Here is a 12,132-nt window from a genome sequence, read left to right as displayed (position 1 = left end):
GTTCATAGTCCAACAGTACCTCCTTCTGCAAGAGAAATTCCCAGGACAAATCACAATAGATATATTCATTTAATTTTAGGAAGTGTTTTATCTAGTAGTTTTGGAGCTGGAATATACTTGTTATTCACTATGAGCTTCTTGTGTTTATCAGGTTTCCTAACTAGTAATCTTCTGTGAGGTCTACACAACCAGCAATTGTAAAAACCCATTGCTTAGTCTTCTACTCCACCAACTGTTACCATTCCAGATCATCATCGCTCTGCCAATCATTTGTTTGTGTTTAATATTCTGAATATAATTCAACGTACTTTTATTAATGTTACAGTCTGTTCACAGCTCTCCTCTACAGTCCAGGTCCTTATCTTAAGTATTGTATTGATCCAAGAGGTTCCTCACAATAAACTCTGTCAGTAATCTAGTGCTCAGCACCTCTCATATTACTTCTTTACTTGTATGACTTCAAGACTTCTATCTCTGCAATTCCTTTCCACGTTCCTCCAGACTTTCCCCAATTTTCCTGGCTTCAAGCAATTTATTATAAGCATTTCTTTAAGAGAGTTTTCCCCTCTAGTAGCCCAGCTCTTTATCCACCCTTCTTTTGTCATAAGCCTAAAATAGATGCCACCATCTAAAGTGCATTAAATAATCACATTTATCTCCCTTCCCTGACTACACATCATACCCACAGCCAATTTTTCAATCTTTTTTTTTCAGTTTTTTTCCAAAAATAGATTGCAATTCATTTCTCTCTTAAAAAAATTTAAATCAGAAAAAAATTGTGTCCAATTCTGGAAAAAAAATTATATTTACATATTTGACTCTTAGGGCCCTTTTTACTAATATTTCAATTTCATTTTTTTTCCACAAATTGAATTTTTTTTTATCTCTCAAAATTCAGGATTTATAAAGAGTAAAAACCATGAAAAACACAAATGCAGAGCTCTGCTGATCCTATTGGACTTTAGTTTTAGCCGTTCAGATATTTGGAAGTTTTCTGATTTTGGATTCACTAGTAATTGTCCAAAAAAGGTTTTAGATGTTTTTGAATTTTTTGGCACATCGTTCAGCTTTTTTTTTTCTACTTTTTATATTTAGATTTTTAACAAGTGACGAGGCATTTGTGATTTTATAGAACTAGTTAAATCATAGCTTTAAAAAACTCTAAAACCACTAAAATAAGAATGTTGTTAAACGTGCCTCTAAATGAAATAGCTTCTGTCTCCCATTGGCGCCTATAAAAGTTCACCAGTTTGTAGTTACCGAATTTATTTTTTTTACCAAATTTTGTTTTTTAAAGGCGCATATTCCTTTTCTCCCTTACCCAACGTGTGGAATTGTCTCCCAGTGGTACAGGCTGATACATTAGATAGGTATAAGAAGGGATTGGATGGTGTTTAGCAAGTGAGGGAATACAGGGATATGGGAGATAGCTCATAGTACAAGTTGATACAGGGACTGGTCCCATTGCCATTTTGGAGTCAGGGAGGAATTTTTCACCATCTAAGGCAAATTGGAGAGGCTTCAGATGGGTTTTTTTTGCCTTCCTCTGGATCAACTGGCAGTTAGGCAGATATAAAAAAAAAAAACTAAAAGGTTGAACTTGATGGACGTGTGTCTTTTTTTCAACCTTACTTACTATGTTACTATGACTTGGAGAGTAGCAAAATGGGGAGCCAAATCTGGTTAGGGTGAGAAGGGCATCATGGGCAGAGACATGCAAATCACTCCTTTGTGTCCCTTTGCCTTATGGCAGTGCTGTGTGTATGGCATGAGACATGTAAATACCTTCTGATTCCAGAAGGCATCACTTTGCAAGAAATAATCACTAAGTCTTCTGGAGGAAAAAGCAAAGTGATGCCTTCTGGGATCAGAAGGTATTTACGTGTCTCATGCCATACACACAGCACTGCCTAGATACCGAAAATGAGAGTTGACAACAGGATCAGAACTCACCGAGTAGCCTTAGGAGCAGCACTTTTCTCATTTTCTCTTTCCCCCGGCTGCAATAGGGGACCCGCTCCTGAGAAAGCCCTATGGCAATCACAACGGAGCAGGCATCGGGGAGAAAGTGTGTATGAAAACTGCGCCTGGAATCCGGCCCTAAAAAGTCGAGTGAGTTCTAAAAAAAAAAAATGATCTGGTCCTGGAGAGAACAGAATAAATAAAAGACTGGGGAGGACAGGAAGGGGTGGGTATTATATGCATTGCTTTATTAACCCTTCTGACAGTACTGTAGAGAATAAACCCAAATGTTATGCTGCCGGGGGATGGCCAGGATAAAAAGTTCCTGATAAGAAAATGTATTTATCTAAATTCTAAAAGAATAAAAAAAGATGTTTTCCTTTTCCAGATGATCAGACCAAGCGATAGGGAACATCTCCTAAGGCTGATGCTTCAATTACAAGAGTGGCAAAAAGAACTACTTTGTCTGTAGATGAGGGAGTGTCCCTCAAGGATTCTAAGGAAAGGCGTCAGGATACTATTTTGAGGAAAGCCTATCCTGTGTTGCTTTTGAATCTGAGCTGAATGCTGAGGATCAATTACAAACTCACTGAACAGTTATGTCCCATGTGGCCCCCCTTATAGTCACTGACTAACTCAGAGTTAGAGAGCTGAAAAGCAGGAAGTAGTGTTCTGGCTATTATGTTACACATCCAGTCACTCCAGCCTTTATACATTACATTTTTGGCTAACTAACTATATTAGTTGTCAAGAGAAAATTAGAAACCTTTCTCAAATCTTTCAGAGCAGCCTCTTTCTTTCTCTTGACAACTTACTTGACTACTTGGTGGTCAGACTGGTGGGAAACTGACCAGCAGGTGGCGATGTTGTAACAAAATTAGTTCATATTAACAGCATATGTATCCCTTAAAGGGTATGTAAAGTCTAAAATAGAACTAGAAAAGCTGTATTTTGTATACTAAATATAAACATGAACTTACTGCACCACAAGCCTAATCAAATAAATGATTTATGCTTTCAAAGTTGGCTACAGGGGGTCACCATCTTGTAACTTTATTATACATCTTTGCAAGACAGACTGTGCACATGCTCAGTGTGGTCTGGGCTGCTTAGGGATCGTCATAAACAAAGCTGCTTGAGTTCTGCATGGCTGGGAAGTAAGGCGGGGGCTCCCCCTGCTGTACATAAGTATGATTGTTTCCCTGCAGAGCAGTTAGGGACCGTCTGACAATTCCTATCCACAGCAGTAAATGAAGGGACAATTTCACTGCATACAGTCAGGTTTCTTATAAAAACGGTACACATTTTTTAATTAAAGTATAATGGAGATAGGTTTCTTTTTCATTAAAGAAAATAAAAATAGGATTTTATTTTTTTGACTTTACATGCCCTTTACTATCCTGGAATAAAAAAAATAAATAAAATGAATATAAAATGTATTAATATAAATAGTACATGTATCCCTTAATATCTTGGAATAAAATAATGAACGACTAGTGCAAAGGTGCTTAGAATACTATACTCCATTTTACATTCACTTATTTTAAAGGTTTACTTATCATAAACCATTCGCCACCACCGAGTAGCCCCAGCTGAGAGTTACCTGGGGAGGTTACAGGCTTGTTTGGGTTTGGGGATCAGGAGACCATAGAGAAGAGAAATAGAACTGACGGGGCTGAGAACTAAGAGGGGAAAGAAATGTGGATAGGGAAGAAAACAAGGGACAGACCAGGAAAAAAAAAAAAAGCACTAGGAAGTAAGTCTGCGTGCCAGTGGCTCCTCCCACCAAATTAATAAAAAAAAAAAAAAAAATATTCAATAATTTTTGTTACGCCAGAATCAAATTTCTAGTAAAGCGCAAGGAAAAAAACAAGAACATATTGGTCTGTGCACACAATCTCAAGATCTTACAGGGAGTTGCAGTTCTTGTAGAGAGAACATGGGGGGCTCTTAGAAGAGCCTTTGTGTTGCTGGGAGTAGAGCAGGACAAGGAGCAGTTACTTGGCGCTGGTGTATTTGGTCACAGCCTTGGTGCCCTCGGACACGGCGTGTTTAGCCAACTCCCCAGGCAGCAGCAGGCGGACCGCGGTCTGGATCTCCCGGGAGGTGATGGTGGAGCGTTTGTTGTAATGAGCCAGGCGGGAGGCTTCCCCTGCGATGCGCTCGAACACGTCGTTGACAAAGGAGTTCATGATACTCATCGCCTTGGAAGAGATGCCGGTATCCGGGTGCACCTGCTTCAGCACTTTGTACACGTAAATAGCGTAACTCTCCTTCCTGCTCTTCCTACGCTTCTTTCCATCTTTCTTCTGGGTCTTAGTCACCGCTTTCTTAGAGCCTTTCTTCGCGGCTGGCGCTGACTTTGCTGGATCAGGCATTTTCCACTAACAAACACGTTCGCTGACAATGAAACTATTGTCTCCACAGCTCCCGGCTGCTCTTTTTATAGCCATCGCATGCAAACGAGGCTGCCCGGTATCTGAGGCTTCTATTGGTCATTTCAATCAAATGAGCGAACATCTACCGCTAGGGATTCGTGCCATGTGATTGTCCAATCAATATAGCTCAGATTAGCCTTGCAATCTGTTGATTGGTTCCTGGTAAATACTTTCTATCATTGGCTGCATTGAAACTTACCCAATCAGCAAACAGGGTAACACTATAAATAAGCGGTCCGGCGGCGCTGTATATTTACTTCGAATTTTATTTGGAAGGTCTAACTAGCATTTTGCAGTATGTCAGGCAGAGGTAAACAAGGCGGTAAAACCCGCGCTAAGGCCAAGACTCGCTCATCTCGGGCTGGGCTACAGTTCCCTGTTGGCCGTGTTCACCGGCTGTTAAGGAAAGGCAATTATGCAGAGCGGGTGGGAGCTGGAGCTCCAGTCTATCTGGCTGCAGTGTTGGAGTATCTGACCGCTGAGATTTTGGAATTAGCCGGGAATGCGGCCCGTGATAACAAGAAGACTCGCATTATCCCCAGACACCTGCAGCTCGCTGTGCGCAACGATGAGGAACTGAACAAACTGCTCGGAAGAGTCACTATCGCTCAGGGCGGGGTCCTGCCCAACATCCAGTCCGTGCTGCTGCCCAAGAAAACCGAGAGCTCCAAGTCGGCCAAGAGCAAGTGATCTGCTCAGTCAGTACCTACAACACAAAGGCTCTTTTAAGAGCCACTCACACCTGCTGAAAAGGCTCCTGTTCATGTTCCGATGAGCGGAACTCAATTAACTCCTTCACCCCTTGTTCGTTTTATTAATATAACGATGTATTTCCCGCGCACGTAGAACAATATTTTATTGCTGTATCTTTCCCCCTTATCCGACTGAAGGTTTACGGAGATTCTGGAAAAAGACCCACGTTTAATGGCAAGTCCCATTCCCCGCAGTTCTATCAGACAGCTTATTGCAATAGAAGCCCAATACAGGAATTGCGTTCGCCTTTTCCAGCCTCGGCGAACGCTTGTTATTTTGGCGGAAACATTTGCGAGGAAAGAATTTAACTGGTAAAACTGGCCAATAGCGCGCACGTGTTGTACAGGGCTCCGGCAAAGAGCGGGGGGTGTGTCTAGAGCCAACCAATCATATGGAAGAAGATTTTTCGGAAATATCCAGCAGATCAAATCGCACACTGGGCAAAACAACGTTTGTATCCAGCTCTACTCTGCCGCAATAAATTCCCCAAGCAGGTTACACTTAAGCATATACGGTAATAAAAAGGTGTTCAGCAACAAAATCGTTGTAGATTATAAGGAGGTTGGGAAGGTGCAGATTTACTGTACATTATTACACGATAAAGTGATACCGGTACAAGGAGACAGCGCGATCCATAAATATAAAACATTATAACGCTCGATCACAATAAAACGCTAATTAAGTTATAAAACTTCATGATTAGATCGAATGAAAAAATATCACAGCGCTTAGTGAGTGGGTTGGTGGCTCTGAAAAGAGCCTTTGGATAGAAGATTAAAGGTATAAGTAAATTCAACCCCCAAAGCCGTAGAGAGTGCGGCCCTGGCGCTTGAGAGCGTACACCACATCCATGGCGGTAACGGTCTTCCTCTTGGCGTGTTCGGTGTAGGTGACGGCGTCCCGGATGACATTCTCTAGGAAAACCTTGAGAACGCCACGAGTCTCCTCGTATATGAGGCCCGAGATGCGCTTGACTCCCCCTCTCCGGGCCAGGCGGCGGATGGCGGGTTTAGTGATACCCTGGATATTATCTCGCAGGACCTTCCTGTGCCGCTTGGCGCCGCCTTTGCCCAAACCTTTTCCTCCTTTGCCGCGTCCTGACATTGCTGCAAATTCTCTGTTCTACACAGACTGTGGCGTCGCCTGCTGAGCTGCGCCTTATATGTCACTAAAGCCGACCTGACAGGGAACTGAACAATTGGGTGGGGTTAGTGTTTTATTTTATTTCGATTCATTTATTTTCTCCGATCAGCAAATAAACCATATTTTTATATCTGCAAAATCCGTGTTATTTGCTATTTAATATGTAACTGAGATATTGAATCTCATTCAATTTTCTTTACACATTGCCCTGATTTATTATTATTGGGTAGGGGAATCAATTGTTTGGGAATTATTTTTGGCCTATATTGCAATACATTTCATCACTAGATTCTATTTTCTGACTATATCGATCATAAGCGAATTCTTATAGCCACCAATGAATTTCACGTAATTGGGAAATAATTGATTTGATTTCCATTACTGAATGAAGAAAGAAAGAAAGTCAGGGAAACAATAGATTACGTGATAATATGATATATGGCGTGGATATTTGACCTCTTACAGCGCTAATTGAACATGATTAAAAATGGTTGCTCTATTGGCTACTTTAAAATATGTTTGACCTGCGATTGGCTCATTTGAAAACCTTGATGACGTCAGAATCAATCTTTGTTCTGGGAATTATCTTGTTAATGATCACCTTTAAAGGTCACTAATATACTAAACTTAAACCAATGTAAAGGTTTATTCATTTGCTCGTGTTTATCATTCCATGGATTTTAGAAACAATCAATACGAATGTACCAAACACCACTCACATCGAGTCTCAAAGCAAAAAGCGATTATTTCCCTGTTTTCAATGCGCATGTGTCACTAGGTGGCGCTGACTCTACATAGTTCTATTTGGCACAGACTAGAGCTCAGACCAAACTCTGCTCGGTTGTCACGTTACATAGAAACATGGGAGTTTATCACTGGGGTCGGCGAAGCATTGTAACTATTTGCTAAACGGTTCCCCCAATAAAAGCTGCAGCTTTAGCGGTTATTCCTAAGCCAGGCTGATGAGACCGCAGACTTTACTGGCAGGAATAATTCGTGTGGGCGGATAAGGGAGAGAATATGTGCACGTTACATGGGGAGGTTGTGGAAACAGACGGAACATTAACATCGGTACCAGAGTAAAGAGTCACGTGCCCAGTACTCCCTGTTGTGTAGAACCGATATAGTTTTTATCAGACAAAGATCTCTCCGGCTTCCCGCCCTGAATAAAAAGGAAATAACTGGCGTTCAGCTCAAGTAATTGGGATTTAGTGGCTCTGAAAAGAACCTTTGTGTTGTCGTATGAGAAGTGGCAGCTGTATCTAAGCCCTCTCGCCTCGGATCCTGCGGGCCAGCTGGATGTCCTTGGGCATGATGGTGACCCTCTTGGCGTGGATGGCGCACAGGTTGGTGTCCTCAAACAAACCGACCAGATAAGCCTCGCTGGCCTCCTGCAGAGCCATGACGGCCGAGCTCTGGAACCGCAGGTCGGTCTTGAAATCCTGAGCGATCTCACGGACCAGGCGCTGGAAAGGCAACTTGCGAATCAGCAGTTCGGTGGATTTCTGGTAACGGCGGATTTCTCGGAGAGCGACTGTCCCTGGTCGATAACGATGCGGCTTCTTGACTCCTCCAGTGGCCGGAGCGCTCTTCCTGGCTGCTTTAGTGGCCAACTGCTTGCGGGGAGCTTTCCCTCCGGTGGACTTGCGGGCGGTCTGCTTAGTACGAGCCATTGTAACTTCACTACAACGCGGAAAAAACGTTGTGGAGAAACCAGTCCCAGTGCCTCCTTTTTATATCCAGTCTCTCCTTCTCATTGGTTACATTTATTAAGTCATTGAGTGACCTCGTATCGTATTGGCTGGAGGGAAGGCTCGTATTCAAATCTTAAGAGTTCCCGCTCTAAATACTCCCCTTTGATTTGCTTATACGTCTTGTGACGTCATAAACCCCTTTAGGCCGGTGAATAACCGTTGCTGGTGCTGGAACCTTCCCGCCAAATAATCTCAGCCCCTTTACAAGGCACGGATAGTATTTTCCCTTTGTTACATTCCTTTTCTAGAGAATAATATCAGATCTTATTGTACTGAGTGACTCCCCGTGAATTTCCCTCGAGTCTGAACTCGTTTCCGCGAGACCCGCCGCCTCCTGTTCGTTACTAGGGAGAGACTTTCATTAAATCATTCAAACTGCCCAAAACCAGGCGCTGGGGCCCAGTAAGAAGGGGAGGGACACGGACTGATACAATTGTGTCCAATACACGTCACTTCCTCTCAAATACATTTGTATCAATATGAATGAGAACCTGAGCAGAATGACTGCAGATGAAGTGGTTAAATAGAAATCTTTATTACACAGGCAAAATCGGCCTAAATGAATAGATGAAACGCGCGATTAGACTGAATTTCAAGCGGAGGATAAACCTCCATGTAGTGCTGCTGATGGAGCTTCAGATTCTGGGGAGACTGGGGGAGAAAGACGATGAAGATGATTACATAGAGGACTGGTATGAAGATGATTTTTCCTATGACGAAGAAGATTTTTATCTTTGAAGATGATGATGCTCAGGCCCATTAGCTATGCTAAGCTCTAGAAGCTCTCTCTGTTTGTTTAGGATAGCAGCTGCCATATTAGTTTGGTGTGACATCACTTCCTGCCTGAGCCTCTCCCTGCTCACTCATAGCTCTGAGCTCAGATTACAGCAGAGAAGGGAGGGGGGAAGGAGCAAACTGATCAGACTCCTGAAACAATATAACTCTAAGCAAGTTCCTAATGTTCATTAATTCTTCATCCTCAATGGGTTTATAGACATGTGTAACTGCCATTGCAATTGTCTGTCCCTTTCTCTCCTCTGAACTGATGGTTCTGAAATACGTATATCGATCAAGATGGAAACTGTCTGCAAGTTTGTATATAATATGGCTCTGAACTATTCTCTGTATCTGAGCTATAAAACCAGCGCTTCTGGGTGCATAGTTGGCCACAGGGACATATAGGAGAGATTTGCATGTCTCTGCCCATAATATCTTATGTTATTTTTGGTATAAAGGCAGTGCTGTGTGTAGAATGAATGAAGCATGTAAATACCTTCTGTTTTCACGTTTATGCCGCATGTCTTGCATTTGAAGGGCTTTTTGGCTCCTATTAGCCCATCTCACTCTAACCAGGTTGGTTTCTCTATTACCCTTTATAAATGGAATTTTGGTCTTTTACACTTACACAAACTGCTGAACCTACTGTGCTAAAAGCAGCCCAGCACTACCCAGATACATAATTTCCGGCATTTCCGGAGAAACCATTGAATATGGTGCTTGTCACACACTCGGCAGTCACATAATGCTGTTGTATGGAGGCCTGTGAAATAAAGAAATATTGTAGTAAAATATAGCAGGCAGGGTATCCTCATATCTCTCACTATAGTCAAGTGCAATTCCTCAAAAACACCTTTTTAGTTTTAAATGCCGTAGGTTTTTAACACTTAATTCACATGCAACACTCACTTCTCAGCCGCCCCACTCGCTGTGCAGTCACAGACTTATTTAGGTATCAAGTTGTCTTATGGGGATCCTGAACTGGTACAGATCTGACAATCCCGGCTGTAATTAATATTTAAGCACTAAAAATGAGCATTCTTTGCACTTTGAGGTGAAACGTGCTACTTTGCTACTATGACCAGCGCCGCCATCAGGGGGACACAGGGGGGTGCTGCACTTTTCGAAAATAGCCGGGCCCTCCTTGACAGAGGCGAAGCCCTGCCGCCTTTCCTGAAGTCCCAAAGCATCGAAAAGACCTGAAGTCACGAAAGGAGCCAAAATTGAAGTCCTGAAGCCACAAGTTCAATTCTACTGAACAACAATGTGTGTTTTTTTATTTTTTTAAACCCCTGGCCACCAATGTATTAATTTAATATTCCAACAATGTTTTTTTAAAAAATATTCTCCGAGGCTCCAATTTTTTTTTAACTTGTAAGGGGCGGCTGGAACCAATGTTTTCTTAATTTTTTTAAAAAAAAAAAAACTTTTATAGGGGCCCTATACCAATGTTTATTTTTTAACTTATAGGGGGGCCCTGGTAACCAATTTTTTTTAATTTGTAGGGGGGCCCCTGATTTCTAATGGCGGCCCTAACTATGAGCCTAGAAACACATACAGTATATAGAGGGAAAGTACATTGTGATAAATCCAAACTGTCTGACTCACTCCAGGCACAGACATGGCATCAAAACCCCATGCCAACAAGAAGATTCAGACCCGCTCCAGCCAGTGGCGTAACTATAGAGGAAGCAGACCCCGCAATTGCAGGGGAGCCCGGGGAACAGGGGGGCCCGGACTGTGGGGTCTGCTTCCTCTATAGCTAATAAGAAAACCCACTCCTCCCCAGCCACTCTCTTACCGGCAATGAAGGAGATGAAAGTCGAGGCAGGTCGTGAGCGGAGTCAGGGTGGTACATGGATGGAGTCCGCAGGATGTGGGCAGAGTTGTGATGGGATGTGGGTGGAGTCGGACAGGATGTGGGCGGGAGGATGGGGGATAGGAGTACGCCGGGCCTCTCTGAAGGTTTTTTTGCAGGGGGGCCAGGTTTATTCTAGTTACACCACTGGCTCCAGCCAAAGAGATATCCAGGCCCGGATTTGTGGAAAGGCCACAGCGGCTCAGGCCTAGGGGGGCAGAATTTTAGGGGAGGCAAAATTTTAGGGGGAGGCATGCCACCGAACCACACTTGCATTGGTTCAGAAGCATTGGCGATTCACAGGAGATACAATAGTTTTTAAAGGATAACTAAACCTCCAAACTAATAAAACCCCCTACCCTCCATAGTCCCCCCTCCCTGTTACCTCCCAACACAGGTGTTAATACCTGAAAATGCCCCTAAGTCTTTAATTACCCCTCGATGCAGAGCTCACGGGCACCATCTTCGGTGCTTCAGGAATCTTCAGGTCCCTTTGGCAATTTCCGTGACTATCGGCGCATCCACGTTGTTCTGGACCAGAATATTTCAGCTTACTTACTGAAGATTCCCAAATCAGTGGAAATGGTGCCGCGAGGGTTAATTACTATCGAGGGTTTTTATAAGTTGGGGGTTTTAGTTCTCCTTTAAATCCTCCTGTGCACCAATCCCCAGTACTCTGAACCCCGTGCTGAAAATGTGTCTGTGCCCAAACTGGGCTGAGAATCAAAATAGACACTGGCACAAACAGCCCCCACCAGCCCAATATATAGTGACTTTCTACTGTATCTTACAGCAGCCTCTCTGGCATTTGAAGTCATGGGCCAGTCCGAGCCACAAAGGAAGGGGAGGGGATGGGGGTGATGAACGGCAGCAGGACCAGGAGCAGTGGTTATGTAAATCTGGCCCTAGAAACAGGGGGGACAGATGTCACAGGCCGGCAAAGTCTTTCGGCAGCATACCTCCCAACATTTTGGAAGTAAAAAGAGGGACAAAAATTTTTTTCCCGCACGTAGCGCAGCAATGTTTTGACCACACCCTTTCTGTGGCCACACCCCCTAATTACCATGTTTGTTTTACAAAATTTGGCAGGTTATGAAAGTTTGAAAATATTTCTCCTTATCTAAACTGTGTTTTTGTGTCTCAAAATTGTTACAAAGTATCTTATTTGCACCTATTAGCTGTTCTGGGCTCTCTGCTAAAAGCCAATTAAGTGAGAAACTTTGTTTCTTTTTCTGGCTGTTCAGTGCAGAGAAAAGAGGGACTTTCCAGTACAAATGAGGGACTGCGGGTTGAGCTGTCAAAAGACGGACTGTCCCTCCGAAAAAGGGACAGTTGGGAGGTATGCGGCCGTGCTGAACTCTCCAAAAAGACGGAACCCCCTTAAGATGCGAATCGATGAAGGAAGTTGCGGTGGAAAGACCCGAAGCCGAGAGGAGCCAAACAAAGC

The 12,132-nt window shown here is 43.3% G+C and overlaps 3 protein-coding genes across 3 annotated transcripts; 1 reads left to right on the top strand and 2 right to left on the bottom strand.

Moving 5' to 3' along the window:
• Positions 1 to 3,905: 3,905 nt before the first annotated feature.
• LOC108717645 (histone H2B 1.1-like) lies at positions 3,906 to 4,423 on the bottom strand. The gene has a single exon (XM_018264868.2). It carries the CDS (start codon positions 4,338 to 4,340, stop codon positions 3,960 to 3,962), a length of 381 nt encoding a protein of 126 aa, XP_018120357.1. The 5' UTR covers positions 4,341 to 4,423; the 3' UTR covers positions 3,906 to 3,959.
• Positions 4,424 to 4,667: 244 nt separating this feature from the next.
• Positions 4,668 to 5,540, top strand: h2ac14.L (H2A clustered histone 14 L homeolog). Its single transcript, NM_001094479.1, has one exon. The coding sequence runs from the start codon at positions 4,698 to 4,700 to the stop codon at positions 5,088 to 5,090; it is 393 nt and encodes a 130-aa protein (NP_001087948.1). The 5' UTR covers positions 4,668 to 4,697; the 3' UTR covers positions 5,091 to 5,540.
• Positions 5,541 to 7,558: 2,018 nt separating this feature from the next.
• h3c8.S (H3 clustered histone 8 S homeolog) lies at positions 7,559 to 7,969 on the bottom strand. Its single transcript, NM_001097650.1, is given in 1 exon segment — positions 7,559 to 7,969. A coding segment is annotated over 1 exon segment (411 nt).
• Between the last annotated feature and the right edge of the window lie 4,163 nt (positions 7,970 to 12,132).

Source organism: Xenopus laevis, chromosome 5S (assembly GCF_017654675.1).
Source record: "Xenopus laevis strain J_2021 chromosome 5S, Xenopus_laevis_v10.1, whole genome shotgun sequence".
Taxonomy (NCBI): Eukaryota; Metazoa; Chordata; class Amphibia; order Anura; family Pipidae; genus Xenopus; species Xenopus laevis.
This window is presented reverse-complemented; position numbering and strand designations above follow the sequence as displayed.

Coding starts and splice junctions, on each gene's coding strand:
- LOC108717645 (XM_018264868.2), bottom strand. CDS start 4,340: ATGCCTGATCCAGCAAAGTCAGCGCCAGCCGCGAAGAAAGGCTCTAAG.
- h2ac14.L (NM_001094479.1), top strand. CDS start 4,698: ATGTCAGGCAGAGGTAAACAAGGCGGTAAAACCCGCGCTAAGGCCAAG.